Here is a 24,748-nt window from a genome sequence, read left to right as displayed (position 1 = left end):
CCATGATGAAGGTGGTCATTGGCACGATGTAATACCTGTATGAAAAGGGGTTGCTGTGGGATTATTATTTTGTGGTGAATAATCCCTCTACAGAAAGAGGTATCATTTCCTTGAGTTTGAGGAACACACAAAACTGAGGACAACACAAGACTGACTGACACCAGGCTGTTGTTCCTCAAACTGAAGGAAATGTTACCTCTTTCTGCAGTATACCTGCTCGCTTCTACCATTCTAATTTGTTCATCAATCCCCCTACACCTGATGATGAGGAATGATTTGGCATATGCAAATGTGCAGATTTTGCAACATGCAGGACGTCTTTATGTCCAGCCAAGGTATATTCAAGCTCGTAACAGAGATTGCGAAATAAATTTGTAAGTTACTTTGCTGCAAGAACCTTTGACAACGTTGTGATGCTAGTTTTCTAGTTGTGTGCTAATATAGCAGTTTCGTTACATGTAGACCAGAACGACACTTTTTACTTAAAAAGGTTAAGAAATTGCTCTGTTTAGTCTGACATAGTAAAATCAAATCAGTGCTTTGTCATCCGTACCTTTTTCAGTTCCTCTGCACTGCGATTTTATAAATTTTAATACTTTTTACTTGTTGCCTTGTTTTTATGATAGGTTTACCAATCATCATGCTTGTATTTATTTTACCTCGCATGGTTGAAGTACCACTCTGTGCAACCCATGGCACAAACATGGCGCTTCAAAGATTTCCAAACAATTTTTGTTGTTGGAAAATCCATAAACAACAATTAGGGTCTGAAAAATGGTCGAGAAAAAGATGACACACTCAGCACGTACATCAGGAAGACACATCAAATTTAAAAGATAGCTCCAGATTTCTTCATTCACTCATTTAATGAACTAAATTGGCAGAGAGTGAACAGCAGTGGAAAATTTACTATAGGGTGCAAATATGTCTATGGCATGGTTTACACAAAGGATTTATCGGGGTTAGTTTGTACATGTAGTTATAAAAAACAGGATGTGATGTGATGATCACATGTGGGTGCATAGAAGTCTACCAAGGGTAACAATACTGGGTAGTCGAGAATGGCATGTACATACCCTTGGGTTCTATGACATGCTACTGTTTACAAATTTAAGTTGGTCCAAGTCCAGCTGCAGTGAGACTGCAAAATCTGTATGCTTGGGACTGATTCAGCCTATCAACCTAAGCTGTGGTTTATTTTCTGGTTTTTCCTTTGGCTGCCAGAATCAGTACTGATAGGGTGTGTCAAATGGCAGGTAGTGATCGAAGATATCTGTTGTACACTGCTTACTCATTAGTGAAAAAACTGATATATAAAGAAGCATAAAGTGATAGATTAGTATCATATGTTCAGACTTTTGCAACGTTTTTCTTTTCTCTCTCTTATCTTACTGCACTTTGTAGCGCATGTGTACAAATAATGTATCAACTGACCAGGCAAAGCAAAACTTTACTACAGGATCTAAAAATGAGAGAAGAACCTTCTCTGTTGACCCTAGATTAGGTACATAGAAGAAAAATATATTTCCCTTCTTATGCAGATACCGAATAGGTTTGGTGTTGTCCACCACCTCGCCTGCGTATATGCTATTTTATATGGAAACCCGAAGTTCAGAACACCATGCCCGAATAACTGCATTTGACATTGCTTTCCTTTATTTCATGGCGCATACAGGTGTTTAGGCGTTACGTAATGCAAACAGCTCCAGTAAATAGTAGAACTGCATCTTTAACTTTTTTTAATTACCACGAAGGCGAGGAAGCAGCCGGCGACAGAGGGGGTTGGTGCGCGTTCCGAGCCGACATTGTTTCGTGGGAAGTCTGTCGAAAAGCCTAGGGATGAACAGAACGCAGCCTGGCAGATTGGATCCCAGCTCCAGTCATCTCTTAGTCTTAAGGTATTAGCGTAACCCTGGACTTAGCTTCCGCAAGCAGAGGATGTATTCACTCGACTACGCCGTTGATAGAAACTACATTTTGAAGCGCACGTTTGCTCTTTGCTCACTCTAGTCACGTGGCCAAGAAGAATGGGGTCAAGCAATAAAAAGCCTGTAGACATAGGTGCTGCCATCTACCTGCTGCGATTCCGGGCGTTCGGGGCATTCTGGGATTAGAATTTACGCCATGTTGGAAATCGCTGTCTGATAGTACTATTTACATCTTGCTTGTAAATAAATAGTTCGAGCAGTTGTTCTGGTTAAGTTTAAGGATTCTCAACGTAGTTCATGATGAGTCCAGCTGAGACCAAGAAGGCTAAGAGAAGGAAAAACAAGAAGGTGGCACGTTCGCCAGCCAGAGATCTGATTGAAGGCGTAGGCATGAATTCAGAAGTTGACAATACTGATACAAGTAGACTGCAAAATGAACAGGTATATAATGCACAATATTCATTTTTCGCCGAAGACACCATTAGTCATAACCATCGCCAAAGTGTGATGGCCCACACGACAAATATGTGAATTTGACACTCCTGTAGATTGCTCGTAAGTAGCAAGGTGTCCTGCATTGATCTTGGACATTGACTCATATGCTTTGTGTTCGTGATTGCCGATAAATGGTTTACATCGGTACATGATAAAGCTTCAGTGGCATAACAGACGCGTGCAAAGACCGGAAAATGTGCTAGGTACAAGAATGCAGCAGCGTTATGAAGTGTTTGTATATAGTACAAGCATTAGAGTACTTCATGTAATCTAAGGTAAACTAGGTTTGCATGTTTCTATTAAAAGTATTGCTCCCTGTCCGACAGGCGTGTTTTCGAGGTGTACCGTGTGAATACAGTTACCTCTTATGCATACTTCAATGATTACATGGTCTGATTAGCCGTTATTTCTTCACTGTTGAAGTATCAATCAATAGTATTGCTGTTTGACATGCACAGCACATGCATGATGAACTTTCGACATGGGTAAATGTTACGTTAGATTATGTGAGAGTAGCAGAAGAAAACATTGTAAATATGGTTTTCTACTTGCAACTACTACTATTTCTTACAAACAAATAAACAAACAAACGTGCTTTTCTACATTACAGTAGTCTGCAGAACAAAGGCATGAATAAAATGTAGCATCTGTTTGTATTTTATGAGGAAGGTATTCCTGCATGCAGTCTTGTCTTTCAATGTTGTTCAATGTTGTTAAGAAAAGAAGGCATTCACTATAGCATACTAGAATCATGACCATTCAAAAACTGTGTCACAGTTGCGCCTGACAGTTTTGCATGTCCACCATACTTTACAAAGAATTTGAAAGCAGTTTCTCAGATATGTAGTATTGTGCAGCCCAGTCAATAATTGAGTTGAAAGCAGTAGAACTTGCTCACGTTGCCATCTTCTAGTGACTGTTATTTCAGCTGCACTATGTAATAAAAACACAAATTTCACATTACCATGCATACCCTGAGATGTTGTGCTTAGGCATCATGTGTACTGGGAAGAAATGACAAGTATCTAATTTCTCTGGGAGGAGACATTAACTGTGCTTTGAAGTCAAGGTGATAGCATCATGATAAAGTCATCATGGGAGACCAACCACACTCATCTTTAGTCTAGCTTCTCCTTGCATCAGGTCAGATTGATCTAGTCAGGAATTGTGAATGTTTCTTCAAACTGTTGCTTGATTGCTTTTGTCAGTTAAGACGTTCTTTTGAAGTGCTAGCTTTTCAGGGCAAGCACTGCATAAGTCCGTCCATGACTTTATAGGGCTATGTGTGACACCAAGTGACACCACTGTTGTACCTTGTAGATGTATAGCATGCCAATCACGCTATACCTCTGCAAATGATGCATCACGACTGCCAAGGATAAGAAACTGTGCCTTACTGCTTCAAAAATTCATCATTGTCATCATGATGAGCCAACAGGAGTTACAGGCAGTTGTGACAGTTTTGTTAGGAAGTTGATGTTTTAAAATGGTTTTGGATGAATCTCAAATGTGAAATCCTGTTTCAATGTGGAATTTCAAATGTGTCATCAGAATATCTTTATGGCATGATTAGAGACACATTTTTCAATGTGCTAAGGCAGTTCTAGCAATGTCTAAGATACAGATACAAGATACAAAGATACTGTAATACAACGCAATAAGATACAGAGTAGAAACAGGACTGTTAGGGCATGCCCTGTCTCTTACTGTAGTGATTTTGATAACATTTTGATAATATCGTACAAAGATGATGGTGAACATCAATCCTGTTTTCTGAGAATTTTGAAGTGTGGTGTGAAAGTACATTAGAACTTTTCTGATGCCGTCTGTAGGACATGTTACATAATGCTTGAAGGTAGTCAGCTGTAGTTAAATATGATTCTGATTACATAAACTAAGAAACAGTTTAACAGATGTGGTTTTAGTCATATGATATGATGGAGCAAAGTATCTCTGAATGAATGTAGAATGAAGTGTGCCGCATTGCTCTTTCCTTGATTTTCTAACATTTGTTCTTAAGATTTAATAGAAAGCTTGGATGTAGCAAATCATACTCAAAATGACATTCTCTAGTTTTGAGTGTAACATACACAACTTCTCTTCAGGGCGGAGGACGTCCTTCTGCAGACATTTCACCTGCGTCCTTGTGCAGCCTGAAGGATAGCGTACCTACATGTATTATCTGCTCGAAAGCCTACACTTCTAGCTCTGAACTTGGTGAGTACTTTGTACAGGTAGTATGGTAATAGATTCGAAGTCATGTTCCAGCTTTTGCAGTTCAGATTGCTGGGAAATGGCACAGAAGGGATAACTAACAGTACATTCAAATTGCTTCTTCTAGGCTCTGATGAGAATAGGGACACCATTGACCTCTTTGGTTCGGTAGGCAGTTTGAATGACACCTCTTTTTGACACCACATGACACCACATTTTGTTGGATGCAGGGACCTGTCTGGGTTTGCAGTGAATGCAGAGACAACTTGCCAACAGAGGAAGCATTACTGAATGATGATGTGAGTTCAATTCCTGGTTATCAGCATAGCATGTAGTTATATACAGGGTGTTTATTTTTATGTGTTACAAAATTTTTATTAAAAACTAGCTGAGCGAAATAGATGCCATTTTTGTAGTTGAGTTCTACGGCCAAGCTGACATCCCTCATGCAACTACAAGATGACCAATTACCTAAAATTCATTCATTAGCTTTTTAATATGGCGATTTCGGGCAAGAGTGGGAGATCAGAATGAGAGATCAGCCTAGTTGAAAGTCATTTCACGTTTAAAAAATTGCAAAACACGGACCTGCATTAAGATATCCATCACCGAATTTTGATATGCAAATGAGCCGAAACTGAAAAAACGCTCCTGAGAAGCGCATCACCTTCGCCGACGGAGGCTTATCTGGCCTGCAGGTCGGCACCTTCTCCAATCATCTCTATCACTCCAAATCACATGGCCCTCTGACGTGAAATGGGGGCTGTACCCCCTACATTCCAGGTCGCCACGGTTTCGGTTTTGGCTCATTTGCATATGAAAATTCGGGAGTGGATATCTTCACACACGTGCGTTTTTCAGGATTTTTGAAACGTGGAATGGCTTTCAACTAGAATGGTCTCTCATTCTGATCTCCTGCTTTTGCCCGAAATCCCAAATAGTTAATTAATGAATTTTAAGTAATTGGTCATCTTGGTAGTTGCATACTTTCTTCGAAGGGATGTTAGCTTGGCCATAGACCTTAACTGCAAAAGCAGCATCTATTTTGCTCTGCTAGTTTTTAATAAAAATCCTGTATTGAATAAAAATAAACACCCTGTATATATAAAGCAAAACTCATATTTGTGACTACACTGCAGATTGACTTCCCTGCCATTCGGTACCCAGATGACCTGGATGCATCGACATGTCTTTGTGAACCTTATACTGGGTGGAGGTAATAATGTTGCTCTTTGTTTTATGCTTTGGAAGTAAGAAATTTGACTAGCATATAAGGATTGAAAGAAAATGAGGTCCACACAGCAAGGAAACCCCGCCTTGTTGTGTGTCTATTTGCAGAGCCTCAGAAGCTGAGCTTCTGTTGGAACAGCAGGAGCTGCGTGTCTGCTGGCAGGGAGTCAAGCAAGCCTTGCACAGAATATACCAGCAGGCTGGGTTAAGCTTGGGCGAGGCTCTTTCAAAGCAGGTAGCTGCCTTCCGAGACAATAGCCTGGACACAACGGACGCGGAAGTGAAGCGAATGGTCTCACGGTTAAGACGCAGCGATCCACACAGGCTTTTCCAGTGCCTCAAGTATCAAGCACAACTGTTTGTTGTTGAGTCACGCCTTAAAATGCTCCGACATGTGGTGGCAAGTGGCACGCAGTCTCTTAGCCAGGTGGAAGACTCCCTGGTTGGAGAATATGCAAAGTTGCAATCTGCGTGGGAAGCCATGAACCCTCTTCTTGACGACCTGGTATGTTTGAAGTTGTTCCATTTAAAACAGGTTCATTGTTTTATTTCATCCTCTCAAGTATGTTAACTGTATGTAACTGTTAGCATATTAAAGAAAATAGGGAACATCATGAGAAGGGAATTTAAGGAAATTGCTCTTAAAATCTGGGAAGTACCTGCAGTTATAATTGCAATAGCTGACGACTTTCTCATCTGTGCAAATTGCTTAATAATTGTGCAAACTGCTTAACGATGTTGCTTATAGTCACGTATCAGGAACAGCAATCTGTTCTGCAGCCTTTGTAAGGTTGACTATAAACAGCTTCAACTGCAGAAATATTGCTGTGCTGTGATTTGGGTTATGAACAGTATTTGAGTGCTGTTGCTCTGCAAAAGAACTTCTGTGGTATGTGGCCTCACAGCACATGCTTGTACTAACTGGCAGGTGCTTTAGAAATAAATGGCCCTTTTGCTTTAGTTTTGCTGGAATAATGCTTACTTTAATACATGTAACATTATTATTATTATTTTATTTTTCACTTTTTTTGTGTGAAAGTGAGGATCAGGTGCAAAAGGGAGAAATTGTGGAGAAAGGACTATGGAGTAATAATCTGGGAATTACACATTATTGTGTCAATTAAAACCTACAAAGTCAAGGAAATTGGAGGTTGAATTTTGGTAATGCAGTGATTATTGTAAAGTGGCCTAGTAGATAGCTGCTCACTACTAGTGCATGTAAAGCTACATTTGTGGTAAGGTTTTTAAAGTGTACATGTACAGGGTGTTTGCTCAAACGTGTCCAGAAATTAAATTTAAAGCGAGCGATAAAAGAGAAACGAGCGTTACTTTTCAGCTACTTGACTAAGAAACAGGTGCTACTAGTGAAGCAGTACCTGTTTCTTACTCAAGTAGCAGAAAAGTACCACTTGCTTTTCTTTTATCGCTCGCTTTAAATTTAATTTCTGGACACGTTTGAGCAAACACCCTGTATACATATACATATGTATATTTTCTCACTGCGTGATACGAACATACTCTCTCCTGGAACTGTCTTACAAAATATTTCCTTTGAGAAGGGTACGTTTCCTGAGAAAATTTGTTTACAAGAGTGCGCATGGTGGTGAGAATCGTCTGCTATGATGAGGGACGTAGGCGACTGGTTGACTGCTCTGTGTCAGATGTGGGACGGGTGGTGTCAAATACAACCGCAAAACGTAAGAAAGGAGAAAGAAAGCATGAGCCTTAGTATTGGACGGATGATGTTATGCCACAGACTGGTAGTTAAGGGAAGCAGCTTTTCTGACCCGCGAAATTGACAGCTTTCTTGTGCACCATGCTCACTCACACTTTTTATGCTAATACGTATCCCAAGTCTTGCAATCCTAATTTCTACTACTCCTGACCTTTTTATTCTTTTCTTTTTGTCGTCCTTCCATGCTCCCTTAATCTGCAGGTATTCAAAACACTTGAGGTAAACAAATCACTCTGCAGACCAATACAAGTTTACAATTTTTGCAACTTGACCCTTTCTTGACTGAATTTCTAAGCCTTACATTTTTCTCTCACTACTGTTCACAGGGCATCCCTGACGTCAAGAAGTGTAGCCTGTCTTGGGAGTTGATGAACAAATACCTTTTCCAGGCGATAGTTTATTCTGACCCAGCAATTCAAAAGTGTCTCCCTGACCTGCTTAGTACTAAAAAGTGAGTTGTTATAACTGATAGGTGTGCATTCTTCTCATTTGGTTATTTTTTTATGCAGTTCAGTTAAGTTTAAAGAGGATCATAAGGCTCTCTTAGAATTGGACAGTGAGATGGCACTCACAGCAATTAGGTGGAGAAAAGTGCAACAAGTACTGGATGAACCAGTTCAGTTTGAGGTATGTTGTTCCCCGTGGTTTAATGATCCTTTTGCTCTGTGTATACTTCTTAAAATGTGAATTAAGAATACTTTATTGTAGCTTGCAGCAGTACCCAAGTCTCAGCAACTACTACAAGCACAGTGGGAAAGGGTTACATCAGGTTGGAAGGCACTGGACCAAGATGCAATAGCTAAATCTAGGTAGGGCACTGCCATTGATATGGGTTGTATGCAGAATGGGCATGCTCTTTCATCAAGAAAATAAAATTGACTACCTGGGTGGTGCAATATATGTTGACTTAATGTTTGCTCGCTTAATTTATGCTGAATCTTTAATGTCTTAACTCGAATGCTGATAATTTACTGAACTGGATGTGCACATCACTTAGCTGCAACCTACCTGAGCACTGCCCATTTGCTGAAGCCAACCTGCAGACATCAGTGTTAGCAGCTGGAGAGCCCTCAGCAACACAGCTCATGGCTTCAGTGCCTCCACTAACCCTTCACCGGCCATCCATAGCGTGGGGTACACTAGGGGAGGTACCTCTATGTAAACCTACGCAACCACTCTCCTTGGAGGCCATTGAGGTCAAAGTAACGGATCCTGAGAGCAAGAGTCAGAAGGTATGTCAAGTTATTCTCAAGTATTCAGTGTGCATGGCATCTGTGCTATTTGCATAGAGATAGCAGGAGGAAATCGCAACATTTTACTTCCCTTTGTGGCACTTGCGCGGAAGTTATTGCATAGATTGATCATGAATTCATGACACATTAATGTCACTTTGTACGGCGCTTGTAATTGTCCTTGATAATCTTATTACACTCTACCTATTACCTTTAGTACACCTTGACCTCTGTCACAGGGTGAAGTGCCATGTGAGTGCCACGCCTGCTCACAGCTTCAGTGTCCGTTACCACCTCCATCGCCTGCACCAGCAAAGCCTATGATACACCCCCACTTGTATAGTGGTGGCAGTGCCCCTCCTAGAGGTATTAACCTAGAGCTGGAGTCCTTGGACACGCTGCAGCAGCAGGCGTACCTAGCCACACTAGGAGACTGGGATGACAGTCACTACAAGCTGCCTCCCCCACCTCCTCCTCCTCACCACGGACTTCCAGTGCCTCCCACTACAGTCACCTCCTCGAGTGCTGATGTCAGGGGACTTCCTTTAGCATCCTGTCGGCATTCAGATGAAGGTGGGCTTCGGCACATACTTTTTCATATGCACACATTGTGTCCAGATAAATTATTCCGGTGATAGCAGTAGGATCCTTTTGCTAGTACATTGTCGTATGGGCGTAGAGCGTTTTCTCATGCTTTTAGTTTTTGCTTTTTTATTTCATGTTAGAGTATGTACCTTTTGCCGCAAGCTTTATTTTCCTGTATCATTCTTGATTGCAATCAGCGACCAGCCATATATAGTGGCTAAATTTTGCCACTGAATTCATATTTATGTGGAATTTTCCTGGTCACATTTTGCTTGTGAATGTGCTCGGTGGAATTCACTCAAAGAACAAGGAAACTGACACTACTATAAAAGCTCTATAGTCTTGTTTATCACTAGGGTCTGCTCAATAGAAAGTACAGTAAAGCCCGCACACAGCGATCCCTCGTATAACGATATACCCCATAGAATGATCGCTTTTACTTTTACCGTCAAAATATACATTGTCTCTATGGAGAATGGACTCGCGCATAACAATAAAGCTCACCATTCTGAGTACTCATACGGCGATATCTGACGCCCTCACGCTCGCAGACCAACTTTGGTAGCGCGCTGTCCGGCGTTGCACCCTTCCGCGAATTGTAGGACACTGCGGGAATGGAACCCTCAGTGTATCAGTGGATCAGGTCAGAAGGATGTACCCTCGCACTTTTTCTCACGGGGTAGCGGAAAAAATTCTTATAATCTGAAATTTGTATCAATAGAATTAAACCAAAATAAAAATTGAGGCAAGAAAATAGACAGTGACCGTTCATTTTCCATTACTGTTAGTGAAATAGGTTCGTCCTAATGTTTACGTTTTATGTCTCCGTTTTTGGGCAGTGCTGTCCAAATTCGCAAAATGATTCAAAAGGCCCAGGCCCAGCTTTCCACCCGTGAGTCGCGCGACAATGTTACAAAGCAGCTTCTCCTAAAGCATATAGGCGGTAGGTGAAGCCGACTTGCGGAATGGTGACTGTGTGGTGCACATTAGTAGCATTTTGCTATAATTGCCTGAGCCCTTGTTCTGGTATCGTTTTCTTTGAGATGCACATAAAAATGATGTGAATTTATTGGCTTATTTCTGCTAGATCATCTTGTCCAATCCAATTTGTGCTCGGTAAATAGTGTCTCCTCAGGTATTGAAGGCTTCTACAATATTTCAGTGTACCCAGTCTTTTGTAAGGTAGTTCTTCAGCATTTAGCTTTCTTCAACATCACCATAAGTTAGCTCCGCCAGTCATACATAAAATTTCTTACAACGAGTTCATTCATCATAACTTGAGGAGCAGTTCTGCTATTTGGGATCCATATCAGCACAATTTGGTTTACAAATTTAGTACAATTTATAAGTAAATTTATAAGAACAGAACACAATGTTGCACACATACTAGAACTGGTGGTTTAACCCCACAACAGCACAATACGAAAGCCCAGAATGCAAGCGGGCAAGCGTGTTATTGTTGCGGTACAAGTTTTTGTGCGTGTTGTGGACAGATTCCTCCTTCCAATCGCTTGCGCTCTCCACAATCTTTGCGAGCATGTGAAAGATGTGAGGAATCATGAGCAATGCGAAGTGGCTTTGAGAAAAGTTCTAGAGGATCAAACCATGCACATAATGCAGTGTCCTTTGTGTGTTGTTGAAAATACAGTCGACCCCCGTTTATCCGGACGGTGCCGTTCCCGGCGAAATTGTCCGGATACCGGGGCATCCGGATAAATCAAATGACCGAATAGAAACGTCCTACAGAGCAAGGTTTACCGTATTTTCACGCGTATTAGCCGCGGGTTATGCGCGATTTTTTTTTTTTCGCGGACGCTCTGCGGCTTATCCACGGGTGCGGCGTATCTGATAGCTGTTTTTCCCTGGTATTTTCGCCATACCCCGGATTAAACGAAAGGGCCGACAGTGCCTCATGTTTTTCGGAACAGGACCGCCCTGCTAGTGCATGAACAATACCGAACAGGGGAGGGCCCACATTCGAGTGGACTGACCTTCCGAATACATTCCCCCACGCAGCTTTAACAAAAGGGGTGACAGTAATTAATGTCTCCTGGAACACCATTAACTCGTCAATCGACAAAAAACACGCAACAAGGGCACAATCCGATCTTAGTAGAACACTACAACTGACTTGTTATACATCATGCCGACACCGCGGAATGTGGACCACAGGGTTTATGGCCTTCCCTACGGTTTCCTGTATCGGCTGACCTGCAAGAAAGGTTCAATACACCTGACATCGGGATAAAACGTGGTCAGCTAAGCGTCTCAGCTAAGTTCTCATTTGACCTGAGCAGCAGCATTCGTGGACACGGGCACGGCAGTTAGAGGTAAGGCATGGCTCCAACGCGGAGGCACACCTACGACAGCGGCTTCAAACTAAAAGTTGTCGACGTCGCGGACCAGTACGGGAACAGGGCAGCTGGCAGGGAGTACGGCGTCGACGAGCGATGAGAGTCTCTATTGATTTTGTTTGGGCATCACTGGTTTAGCGCACAAAGCAGTCGCGTCGTATTACCCGCGGCTTATCTGTGAGTGCGGCTTATCTGCAAAAACATTTTCAAAATGTATCTAAAAACGAGTCCTGCGGCTTATCTGCGGTGCGGCTAATACGCATGAAAATACGATGGTTAAAACACAGAAAGCTCGTCAATGGCGGCTGTTTCATAGCAATGTAGGCACTCAATTCCTGCAAACTTTTGCAAATTGCATAGACTTGAGCCACGTTATTGTGCTGGGGTCATCGTGCACGGTTGTCTCCTCTTCGGAGGAATGTAGGTCGCTGACGTGTGAGGGGAATAACCCCAACACAGTGAAAAGGGTGACGAGGCGGGGTCAGCATCTCCTCCTACTCACGGTAGTCCGGAAAACTGCAGCTGGATTACAAGAATTTTCGACTTTTGTTCCGTGGAATTCTTGTCCGAGTCCGGAAGCTGAAGTCCGCATAAACGAGAACAAAATACATGGAGGAAAATCGGTTCCCGTGCCTTTTGTCCGGATACCGCGGGATCCGGATAAATGAAGTCCGGATAAACGGGGGTCGACTGTATATGCACGGAAATGACGCAAGCAAGTGATCATATGAACAGATAGCTCAGCATTATATGGAATTAGCTGTGCGGGGACATGTTTGTGAGCCTGGGCCCGGCCTAGCCCGGGATGTTGGAATATTTTGTCGGCCCAGGCCCGACTTGGCCTGGCCCAGACCACACAGCAGAAAAGAAACCCGGCCCGGACGCATTGTGGGTACACCCACATTTAACCTGCAACCCGCAGTAACATTGAATTTCTGCCGCCAATTGCAAAACTGTGCGAGTGTCTGCCGTGGGTATACCCACACCCACGCACACTTCTAGTTACCAGTACAAGTATTTGGGCATCAGAAGTTTCTATAACAGAGCAAACTTGAAGAAAAGTGGCAAGAGTTTGCAGCATGTCTATCATTACGATGTGGAGTTTTAATAGAATACGCCTTGCAGCTAGGTCAGTTGTCTGTGCAGCTCCACAGTTTTCGTCTTCCCCTATTGAATTTAAAGGAAACTTCTTAGTCTCTCTCCAAAGTGGGTAAAAGCTCAAGGTTAGGAGCAGGTTGATTCTTCCGTGAACCCACGTGGAGTACCAGTACGGCTGTCCATGAGTATTCGAAGGAGTGCCGATTGTGAACAATTTTTTAGCCTCTTCTCTCAAAGCAGCTAGAAATGCTTGGGAAGAGTGCCCTAGTTCAAAATACAATGGCAAATATATGAAGCACATCTGAAGATGGAACTTCCAGGAGGTCACGGTTGCTCACAATGTTTTGGAAATATTTTGATTTGATGGATGTTTGGCGGTTCCCATAAAAAAATGTGACAATATCTGGTCCTTGCCTATGCTGTATGACTATAAACTGTGTGCACTCTGTAGTTAGTGAATAATATGTCTCCAAGCAGTGACTTCTAGTGAATGGGGTATTTCTGTAAATAAATCTACAAAGAAATGTCAGTGGAGAATCTGTTATTGCCCTTAGTGTAGCGCGCATATCTGAAATCGTTAGTGTTTCGCAGGGGCCTGCTTGGACTCTGACTGTGATAATGCCTTATTGGATGGTGAAGACTCTCTCGATGACACCTGCTCAGAGCACAGTTCATCGACGACAACCTCAAATCAGCGAGGGGGTAGCGGTGGCGGCGGAGAGAGTCGCGTGTGTGACTGCTGCTATTGTGAAGTATTTGGCCATGGGGCACCACCTGTGGCCCCTGTCAGCAAAAATTACCAGGAGATGCGAGACCGCTTAAGGCAGATCCTTAGTAAACGCAAGGTATGTTATGCAACTTTTGTGTTGGGGCACTGGCTGCACAAAATACGAGGCTTTGAATTATAGTCAACTCAAATATGCTACCTTGAAGTTTACTGCAGTGAACTTTTGTTAAATGTGTTTACCGGGGGGCACAAGCCTTTCTATATTCTACAAAATTTCTTGTAAAACATGTTCAAACTAAAGCACGGAAACATGTAATTGCAAAAAAATGAACTGTTCTAGGCTGAAGCAATTCATGCAACCAAAAAAGGCCATGCGGAACAGAGGCATGAAGACGACAGAGGCGTGGACGAGTTGCTCAATTACATTAACGGCACAGATGGAGGTGAAAAGCCTGAGGGAAAAAGTGCTTCCAGACGGCACAAGCGGAAGACCAAGCGGGTAGGGAGCACTGACCAGATATTATCTTGGTAGCTTACGGAGGAACTCTTATCCAACTTCTGGATCCAATCTTCTCCCTGTTGATTGCAGAGAGATGAATGTGACAAGGGGAAAGATGCAGCAGAGTCAAAGTCTCACAGCCCCTCTCCGATTTCAAGGCTAGTTGAAGAGGAGCCTGAACATGCAAATGTAACCTTACGTACACTCTCGCGGCTGTGGAGACTGAGTCTTATGTGACTGTTTTTTTGTGGACAATAAGAATGCTCTTATATTTTACAGCAGTCACAGCCACCTCCAAAGGCAATAGTGAATGTGAAGGAGTCGCGGAAAGAAAATGGCATTAGGTTGAACAGGTGCATCAAAAATAGTTGTGGAAGTAGCAGTAGCAGCAGCAACAGCAGTGGCAGTTGCAGGATGAATCATTGTGCAAGGGCAGAGAAGAGAGAACCCTCTTCAGTTTCAAATCAAAGTCTGGTGCCTAATTGCAGAGTGCCCATGTCTTTAACTGACAGGGCGTTAATAATTGAGGCATCCAAGGTTTCTACAGGTATGTAGGCCACTAATTTGTTTAACTCTCCGCCACATCTTCCTTTCCAAACATGCTTTAGTCGCGATTCATTTTTATAATGTGCAGTTTCCTTCCTAGCAGTCGCATGCATTTTGCTTTGAAATATTTCAGCACCTAGCTTCACAAGCAGAGCTAGCCCCCGGAAGAGTCAAGCAGAAGGTACAAGTGCCCCCCACGTGACAGTACTCAGCAAAGTAGCAAACTGCCATTCGGAAACATTAGCTACACCTACAATGGATCAGCAGAGGAATAATGTGAAGAAGGACACTGCACAAGGAAGTGAAAGCCAGGTGAGCAAATCTATGTGCAAATATTAGTTAGACTGTGACACAGTGTTAGTTAGAAGTGCACAAGGGTAAAAATTTAGAAATAGTTTTAATTGCCCAAGCTGTATTTAAATTCTTCTGAAACATGTTAATACACACTACATTTAGGGCACCACCAACCCCTATTAACCCTTTAAAACAAGCTGGTCAGTGGTTGCCTGGTTAAAAAAATCCATAGACAAGGTTGTAGCTCATGCGCAAGTATTTCCTCCATTTATGAATACCGTAGGCGAGTTGAGCTCGTTTGACTCGTTTTTCGTTCCTAGGACTGAGGTGTTTTGCATTTGTAGGCCACTTCACACTAGAATAATGTGCCACTTAAAGGTTAACAAAGCTTCTAACTTTCTGTAATTTATAAGAACTGGAATTCATAATTGTTTAGCTGAATGTTCAGAATATAATGTAGAACTCCACAGCAGATGTTTGATGATTGCATTCCACTATGTTAATTTGCGTATAGCATGGCATCACATTATGTCAGCCATTCACTTCCTTTGCAAAAGTTGTATTTATTAATATACCTTTTTGAAATAGTAAAGTTGATATTTTCCAAAGGTGTTCATAGAAACGTGCTTAAAGCAGCACATGAGTACTTGGTATATCAAGTATTCCTCATAACTGCCTTTCATAGAAGCAAGGTACCACACAAAAGGCTGAATATCAATTGAAATAGACATTGGTAACAAGAATAAAACAACTGTCAATGAAAATTCCTTACTGTAGCCCGACGCTGGAAAGATTGCTATATTGTTGAATGCGTCTACGGATAGAGTACATTTGTTAATCTTGTAATGCATTGATTAGTGCACTGACCACATAATTTAAGTCTAATGCTGAAGATTGCAAACATGTAATATAAGAATGCAAGCATGTGTCGCATATCCAGACTGTTACGCGCACTACAAGTCAACATAAGTTGTGAAGAAGCTTATGATAATATAAAGTGTGCTTTTTAATCCTTTAAAAATTAAAAAAAGCTGTGAGAGCAGCAGGGATGATATTTTTACAGGTGCATTATGCAGCCAGGCGAACATCCTGTGGGAAAGCGCGTGTCACTACTGGATGACTAATTACCTACAATTAATTAATTAATGTGCCTTTGGGAAAATGAGAGAGAGCGGAATTGGAGGCAATCATTATTTGAATCCACTCACCTTTTAAAAAATTCTTAAACGAGCACATACTTTGAGATATAAATTGCCAAATTTTGACATGCAGATGAGCCAAAACCAGAAATGTGCACCAGAAATGGCATGACATTCAGCTTGTCTGAGCCAGAAAGTGGTCTATCTGGCCGTCAGGTCAGCACCTACTCCAATCTGCTCCATCTCTCCAAAACATGGCTCTCTGATGCGAACGCCCGTTGTTCCTTTTGCGCTCGAGAAGGGTGTGGTTTCGGTTCCAGCTCATTTGCATAGCAAAATCTAGAGATTTATATTTCAATGAATGTGTTAGTTTCAGGATTTAAAAAAGGGTGGGTTTAAAAAATGACTGGCTCTAATTCTATACGATCTTCCATTTCCCCAAAACATCTAATTAATAGGTTAGTTAATGAATTTTAGGTAATTAGTTGTCCAGTAGTTACATACACTTCCGATAGGACATCTGGGTGGCTGCATAATCCACCTGCGAGAACCGCATCTAGTTAACTCTCGAAGTTTTATTATAAAAATTCTGTAAAGGATAAAAAAAAATGCCCAGTATTATAGAGTGTTCACAATGAAACAGGGTGACGCTAGTCAAATCTGCCCTGACTTCATTATTTCAGTAAGATGGGAAGTAGTTGTGCTGCATAAAGTCCTTGTACTGTCATGTTGAGCTAACAAAAGAAGGTACTGTCATTTGACTCACTATGTAATTAACTCAGAAGACCATGTGCACCATGTGCCGCTCACTGCCATGATCACATTGCACGCTTTTGCTTGTATCTTGATCTGCTGTTCTTTTATGTCACCTCTACATGAGACACTTTTTCTTCTGTGCAGGAATGTTATGGTAAGCACGATCCTTTGAAAGGTGCATGCTAACGCAAACATTAATCATCATTTGCATCAGTCATCCTTCAGTCATCATTTGCAACATGCATGTTAACGCATGCATGTTGCAATTGACTGGAATGTGTCCATTTTTACATAACTACAAAAAATAATCTTGCCAGTTAAAAAACAGCACTGTTGGGCTTCAAATTTGATATCATTATCCATCATCAAAGTGAATACAGGTTATTATTGCATTTGACGACTTTATATTAAGCACTTTTCGATTAACTTCCAATAATCTTTTATACGAGCAAAATTATTGATGTTCTTTGGCATTATGCAACCCATAAATCCATAAATAGTACTAAACTTTTCCATGGTGCTCTTCTATAAACTAAGGAAGAAGGTGTATAGTCTAGGAAGGAAACACTTCATTTATTAACAAAACATGCAAATAATGCTACCATAAGCATTTGACAGGTTTGTTGCATCGCTATTTATAGATCATTACAAAAAACAAGAAGTCAAGAAAAAAGAAAGGTTCTTCAGAAGATGCCACATCACCAGGTAAGTTATACATTGTGCGTTTCTTTCCACCGAGCATAGCTGTTGATGATTGTCATCAGGAGTGTCAAGATGGAAAAACTTGCACATCGGACACTAATAGCCAAATGCTGCTGCATACATTCTGCAAATAAATCCTCTCATCTCTGTATAAACACTGTTCAGTCTTTAGTGCAGTGCCTTACATAGTAGTAGTATTAATCATACATGGGGTAGTAAGAGTTAGAAATATTTGTCCCGTTCACATTTTTTAAAGGATTCTTATTTTCTGGTGTTGATGCCTTTTCTACCAAAATTTTTGCAGATGATGTTTTCTTGCCCAAAGACATTGATCTGGAAAATGGGGAGCTGGACGAACTGGAACGTGAAGTGGAAGCCTTCAAACGGTAAGTTGTGCAAGTGACTTCAAATTGTGACACCGGGGGGTTGGTGCTGGAAATGTTGAGACATAATAATGTTTTCTTTTTTAGGTTTTGCTTCAACTCTGTTCCTGTTGCAAACAAAGAAAAAGTGCATGTCAACCTTAAGGACATTTTGGTGCGACGAAAGCCATCCTCTGCAACAGTGCTCTCTCCAGGATTGCTGCAGAGAACGTAAAAGCGTCCAGGTTTTCGCAGTGTCGACAACACATCTTCTTCCCTGCATTTTGTGGCTCAGTCATGAGGGGATTATTAATGTCCTATAAATTTTAATGGCACAAAGAAAATGAACTCCAGAATTTCTAAACAGCAGCCATCGTTAAATCACAAAGAATAAAAATTGTGGAGCAGCACATGTCAGTGTTCTTTCCTTTTATGGAAATAGTATGTGCTTCAACAAGCTGCTGCCTGAAATCTGTTATGCAAGAATACTAAGCACGGGCATACAAAAGAAACAACAAGAGCAATGGTACTGGCCTGGTGGAGCAGTTGGTAGCGTATCTGCCTGTTGACAGCAAGGTTGCGGGTTCGATCACGGTCATAGGACGCCAGCAACTTTGTGGCAAAGCAGTACAAGTTGCTCAGACACGCAGTCTTCTGCGAGGGACGTTAAGTATAGTGTGTTGTGCGCTGAACTTTCAGCTCACATGAAAGAACCTACGGTGGGCAAACTTGATCAACAGACTGTCTGCTGTGACGTCATTCGTGATCACACTTGTCTCGTGATGGAAAGCCACGAATTGTAAATTAGAGGCAATGGTAGGGGGGAAAATATGGAAATCAAACAACAAATTCTTAAATAATTCAAACTTTGTTACTGTTAACACAGTAATCAAGTTTGAATTATTTGAATTGCATCGGGGGAAATTCAGACTTTTAAAATAGTAGTGCAGTTCATTCACAATTTTATGCAGGCAATGCAAATATGTATATATATATTTTCTGGTCACATGATGACAGGTCTTTAATATTGATGCTGTTAGTGCAGTGAAAACCAGGAGTGAAGCTATGGAAGATGCTTGGTAAGGACTTTTCCTCTGTATTTTCCATCTGCATGCAAATTTTTGGAATAACTTTACTAATGATTGGCATGGTGCAAATATAAAGCAGTGATTCCACTCTTGTGCCATTTAGTGCCAAAGGAAATTTACTGCACCATCCAGATAAAAATCCCCAATATTGTGCCAAACTGCTCCAAAACTAGCGGTGAGCAGTTGCTGATTGTAGGTAGTGATTGTAGAGCACTAGAAAACAAGTCTCAAAATGGAGCATTCCTTTTGCGACTGTGGTGCACATTATTTTCTTGCAACTACAAGAACACATACAAATACAATGATCGCACGTGACTTCGTTCCGCCAGAGAATTGGTAAATTCACATAAAATGTTTCCATCTGTTCTGATCTAAGCTTATTTTTTGCACTTTAGCAAGGTAGTCATTGTAACCACACGTGAGCACACGCTGATGCGAAACTTCATCAGTGCTGTCCCACAAAGTCATCTCACTTTGTGATTAGATATCTACATGTGTGTTTCTGTGCTGCTTAGAATCGTCTTCATGCGTAATTCCACATGATTTTATTTGAAACAGCAATTGCCACACAGCAGTTGCAAAGCGTGACCTATAAGTACTTGTCCCTGCTGGAAGGAAAATGGCGACACTTGAGGTCACGCGAAGCCAAAGCAAGCCTTGGTAGTACTGCTAACAAAGTACTCTGAAAATATATATTTGGGTGCTCCAAAGTGCTCAAAAATGCGTATTACGATGCTCGGAAAATTGCTCCAAATTACATTTTGAGAGTAGCTTCACTAATTTAATGCAATGGTGACAAATTGCCGAGACACCTTGTTTTAGCAAGGGATGTCGCACACAAGGTGCCATGTACTAGAAATTTTGGTGCATGTTAAAGAACCTTCAGGTGGGCAAAATTAATACGCGCACTAACCACTGTGTTGTCGTTCATGATCACAGTTGCCTCCCGACGTAAAGCCGTGAATTATCATACATCGAAGTGACAAGGTCTTTGGGGAAGTGTGCTTGCAGCATGTTGAATGTTATTGTTGGCTTCAACTTTGTACTATAGGTCAGTATACTTGTGACTCCTGCTCACTCATCTCCAACTCAGCTCCTTGTTTGCTCACTCATGCTCAACTCATTCGTCATATTGAGCATGAGTGAGCATAAATTAGCATGCTCATGAATGTGAATTTCGTCGGGTATGCCAGTCACGTTCCGCCGTGTAGCAGCTGCGGGTGCTTTCGCCATGAGACTGCCCTTCACTCACGTTCTTTTGCCGTTGTAACTGTCCAGAATATTGAGAATGACTTAATGGGCTGTCATGATGATTAGGGTGATAGTGAAGAGCTACCCACTTCATGTTACTTGTTCGGCTGATCTACATAGCACCAGCGGTAATCCGGAGACTTTCGTTACCACTCACTACAGCTCTCAGTTTGCTCACTCACTCCCTGCTCAGCCCTCCATATGCTCACTCACTCCCCATTCGGCTCTCCATTTGCTCACGCATGCTCAACTCATTTTCTACATTGAGCACTCATGAGCACTCATGAGCACTCATGAGCATGCTCATGAGTGAGTTTTGCCGAGGTACGGTTGTACCTTGTCAGTGGTCACGTAAATTGCAGAGGCTAAACGAACAATAAAGATAAACACAACATTTAAGCTTCATCAGTGCCAACGCAAGGATCTAAAAGACTGCAGTTCACGAAAAGTCAACTGTTCCAATCTTTTCGTCAACTGCCACCTTTCAGATTGTTGTCAGTGGTGGTCCCCTGTTCTCTCTGGTGAACAAAGGAGTGTCCACTGATAAGATATAAAATCAATCTCAGCAGTCAACTTTAAGATGGCTATGGTTGAATTGGGAAAAGTTCCTTCTATCTTAAGCCACATCTTTCAATATCCAAAACTGGAAAATCTACCGCTCTAGATAAGGTGGATTCAAACAAAAGCATCAGGTCGGGAGCCAACCATACTGTGAAGAGAGATTGTTCTTAATTTTCTTTTTATTCTTAATTTATTGATTTCCATGTCAGGGGGTGTTGAGATTCCGTATGGCGTGTGAGTTACCCACATCCGCTAGATTTTTGGGCCTTTTTGGCAGGTATTTTTTGGGGGTGTTGCAAGATCTTTGGAAGGGGGGGGGGGGGTGCTGAGAAAATCCCTGTCTGCAATAATGAAGCATAAGTTATGCATGAATCTAAATCAAGCATACCCGATTTAGTGTGTCTCCTATGGTTGTAATTACATGAAGATGTTGTTTGGTTCCAGCCTGTAATGCACCAGACTCACTGAATCAGTTATGAACATCATAAACAGGAAGCTCACTGATGCCAAGGTTGAGGGTTCGACCCAGCTAATGACACCAACAATCTGGTGGTATGGTGCATGTTGCTGAGACACAGTATCCTCTGCAACAGACATTAAACAATATCTGTCGTATGCAGAGATTTCACTCTGTGTTAAACTCTCAGGTGGGCAAAATTAAGACAGTCGGATCACTGTGGTGCCTCATGGCATGGAACCCCAGGTTACTAATCATGTCTTGTACGATAATGGTTCTATGAGCAATATGCGACATAGGAGGCTAACAAAAACACTATTTATTGTGCCTCAATACATATGAAAAATGTCGCACTAGTGTTTCATGACAAGCTAAGCACCAAATGAAGTATTTGATTATGCTTATCATAATGCCCACGATGATTCACAATGTCAAAATGGTGGCATGTAAAGAATATATGAAGCATTCCATATTACAGTGGCAACATACAGAGAAATCAGTCAAAGGGCTGTAAATTTTCTAGTGTATAGTCCCTTAGTGACCAGAACAAACAGTCTGCAGGTGGCATATCAGTCCATTTTCTCCAATGCCACGAGTCACAACGACACGACTGCAGGGCTTGAGGTTCCACTCCTCGAATACTATTGACAAACCCACGCATAAATACTGTTACGCTGTGATAGTCTGCACTGTTTTCTACAGTATCCACAATGGAGCAGACAGAAATTTCTTTAATATGTAATGATGTGCTCTCGAGAACTTCACGAAAAGCTGCTTCTTCCCAAGTCTCTCCGAACTCAATTTCTCCGCATGGCACTTGGTACAGACCACCACCAACAGTTATTTTTCGTTTTCCTATGATAATATGGCCAGGAAGCTCCTTATTCATAATAAAAACTGCCACTTCTGCAGCAGGCTGTTTCCTAACTTTAGCTGTGCCATGAAGCAACTGTTCCTGCCATATCACCTTCGTAGCAGACTCGACCACATTTCTAGCAGTCTGTCTGTAACGATCCTCTTGGAAGTTAACCAAAGCTCCTGTGAGAAAGATGGCATCTTCAAAGGGAAGCAGCTCTGCCTGTCTGAGGAGCAAGTCTAAAACATTTGAGGACAGTTTTTCTCCTTCCTCCCTGTGTTTCTGCAGGCTTCTCAGGTCACTCTTGAGCTCAGAACACAGAAGCATATATTTCTGCAGTGGAGTTTCTTTCACTTGTGCTGGTCTCTTAGCAACAAGACTCTTCTTCTGAGCTGCACTTCTTTTACTTGTTGCTCCAGCAACGCTGACACTACCATTTGAGGGAACAGATGCTTTCGACGGCTTTGCGATAAAAGTTTTCGTTGTAAATGACGAAATGTTATTTACACATGGTGACACTGTATTTGGCACAGCAGTTTGCATTGAAGACACTGACGGAGATGAGTCTGTACAAGATGTGGGGATTGGAGTACTCAAGTAGTCATGGTCGATCTCGCTGTACGTTCTTTTTTTATGAGGAAATATCGTTGGTACAGCATCCGGTAGTAGTCGATGTTCATCTGCACCTTGCTGGTATTGAAATGGCCCGAAATGCAAAGCACATAAATAGTAATCGACGTTGAGTTCTTCAGGTTGCTTATTCAAAAGATTACTATTTCCACATTTCTCTACCCACAATCGACAGCGTGCTCTGTCTTTGGGAAACCGATAAAAATTGAGGTCTGCACAGTACCTTTCGTGGTTTTGACATGTGCTGGAAGCACACTGGATACTCTGAGTATTTTTGGTCAGGACAGGGTCGCAGTCTTGTGAACCCATATCAGAGTCCATTGAAGTATTTGTATCGATACATTCCATCACGGTTGCTTGCTAAGCATTGATTACAGAAGTCAGCATAATATCAAGCACGTCAGCAATACCTAGATTTTCTCTAGAGCTACCGAAGAACGATGTCGTATTTGATAACCCGCAAGTTCAAAATACAGCGCCGCGTTACACGACGGTGTGGTTGTTGGGCTGGCGCATGGGCGCATGGGCTGGCGCTTGCCTTCCGATGATGATGACCCTGTATTGTTGACTAGCAAGCGCACCTGTTTCTTGCTTTTATGTTTGGGGTTTCACTCATAGTGATTTCAGTATGTTGTAACTATTGATATTCTTACGGTATAGACCTGCTGCAAAAGGGAAAGCCTCATCATTTCTTCGCAGTTGTCATGGACACGTCGTGGTCATGGAGGCAGTTGTTCATAGTTCTGAAGTCGAAATAAATAGATAGCCAATCCAATCCCAGCTTGTAAGTTATCTCATCACTGTGATGAAATTAGGCACGATTACAGTGGTTACAGCAGAGAACAGCATGGGTTACACAAACGGCACTCATGAACCCGATCAGGGGTATATATGGATAAAAACAAAAAACAAAAATTCCTCCAGACCAACCAAACAACCTTGAGGATGGGGTGAGAGAGAGGGAATGGAATCAAGCCTTCTACGTATATCCATATCGCATATGAAGTTTGGTCAAAGAGCAAAATCGCTGTAACGGTCGTCTTCACGTTGTTGTCTGAACATGTTTGTGTTATTTCTTGTGTTCTAGACACGGTGGATAAACAGCCAAGGACACTCATACAGTTCCGTTTATTAAAAATATATATCCATATTCGGACTAATATATGCATTGCCGGAGGGACAAGGACTGTTGTATACAACACAAAATGCTGTGTTGAATTGGATTGTGAAAAAACGCTGGATGTGGGCGTTGTTGTGTACGGACCACGTGGTATGGACAATGTAATAGAGCACAAGAGCATGCAGAGCCAAACAAATACTACGTTGGCAACAGCATTGGTGTTGGTGGGCAACAGTGGGAAGGAGTGGTGAGAAGTGAGAAGGGACGAGAGAAGAAGCTTGTTACTGTGAGGGGCATCGTTAGAAGGAGGAAAGAGAGAATGTGAAGGGGGGAATGGTAGGGTGATGACGCATGCGCACAATCAGTGTCAATAACAGTCGGCTTTTGGAGCTTTACTTGCTGTTTTTAAGATAACAAGCAGTACACGTTATAGATACAACTGGTTTCATGAAAATCACATTTGCACTTGTCCCAACAGCGTACGAAGACATCTGTTGCGAGACAGGAACATTCACGGCACTTGTGTCGCACTAAGGTGAGGATTTCAGTGCTCTTGACCCATTATGGCGCTTGTTTCTGGACCCTTAGCAATGGAATGCGTTCTAAAGTTTTATTTAGCAAACCCTCAAACGTCGTTGCTGATGTTGTTTATTAAGGCCATAGTTCCGACACTTTAGACGAGCATTTTTCACGACGTTTAGGTAATCTAGCTGTCCGTCCAGGTTGTGAACCTGAAGGTTCAAAACTCTTGTTTACACTTTCCTGCAGAGTATTTTTACTATCATACTTTGAAAAGTTATTGAACACCGCGAATGTAGATTGTCCACACAACGACCTGCGTGTTCTTAAGGAATTGTGAACTGCTTTCAGGCATTTGAATTTGAGTGTT

The 24,748-nt window shown here is 41.9% G+C and overlaps 3 protein-coding genes across 4 annotated transcripts in view; 2 read left to right on the top strand and 1 right to left on the bottom strand.

Moving 5' to 3' along the window:
- Window positions 1–1,820: 1,820 nt before the first annotated feature.
- Window positions 1,821–18,303, top strand: LOC135377642 (protein FAM193A-like). Its single transcript, XM_064610215.1, has 20 exons — window positions 1,821–1,898; window positions 2,011–2,369; window positions 4,529–4,640; window positions 4,765–4,805; window positions 4,868–4,936; window positions 5,777–5,853; window positions 5,940–6,372; window positions 7,929–8,053; window positions 8,112–8,229; window positions 8,311–8,411; window positions 8,600–8,834; window positions 9,074–9,407; window positions 13,463–13,716; window positions 13,939–14,097; window positions 14,188–14,286; window positions 14,377–14,644; window positions 14,777–14,955; window positions 17,474–17,537; window positions 17,839–17,920; window positions 18,005–18,303. The coding sequence occupies exons 2-20, from the start codon at window positions 2,226–2,228 to the stop codon at window positions 18,129–18,131; spliced, it is 3,021 nt and encodes a 1,006-aa protein (XP_064466285.1). The 5' UTR covers window positions 1,821–1,898; window positions 2,011–2,225; the 3' UTR covers window positions 18,132–18,303.
- Window positions 18,304–21,551: 3,248 nt separating this feature from the next.
- On the bottom strand, window positions 21,552–23,611 carry LOC135397543 (uncharacterized). The gene has a single exon (XM_064629140.1). It carries the CDS (start codon window positions 23,085–23,087, stop codon window positions 21,750–21,752), a length of 1,338 nt encoding a protein of 445 aa, XP_064485210.1. The 5' UTR covers window positions 23,088–23,611; the 3' UTR covers window positions 21,552–21,749.
- Window positions 23,612–24,090: 479 nt separating this feature from the next.
- Window positions 24,091–24,748, top strand: part of LOC135377641 (nuclear factor of activated T-cells 5-like) — a 47,029-nt gene continuing 46,371 nt past the window's right edge. For both annotated transcript variants that reach the window (XM_064610214.1, XM_064610213.1), the window contains exon 1: window positions 24,091–24,394. The gene's annotated coding sequence lies outside the window, so the exon portion shown is untranslated. The remainder of the gene's footprint in view (window positions 24,395–24,748) is intronic.

The sequence above is a fragment of the Ornithodoros turicata genome, chromosome 1 (genome assembly GCF_037126465.1).
Source record: "Ornithodoros turicata isolate Travis chromosome 1, ASM3712646v1, whole genome shotgun sequence".
Taxonomy (NCBI): Eukaryota; Metazoa; Arthropoda; class Arachnida; order Ixodida; family Argasidae; genus Ornithodoros; species Ornithodoros turicata.
Note: the sequence above shows the minus strand (reverse complement) of the source record. Positions and strands in the feature narration are given on the sequence as shown.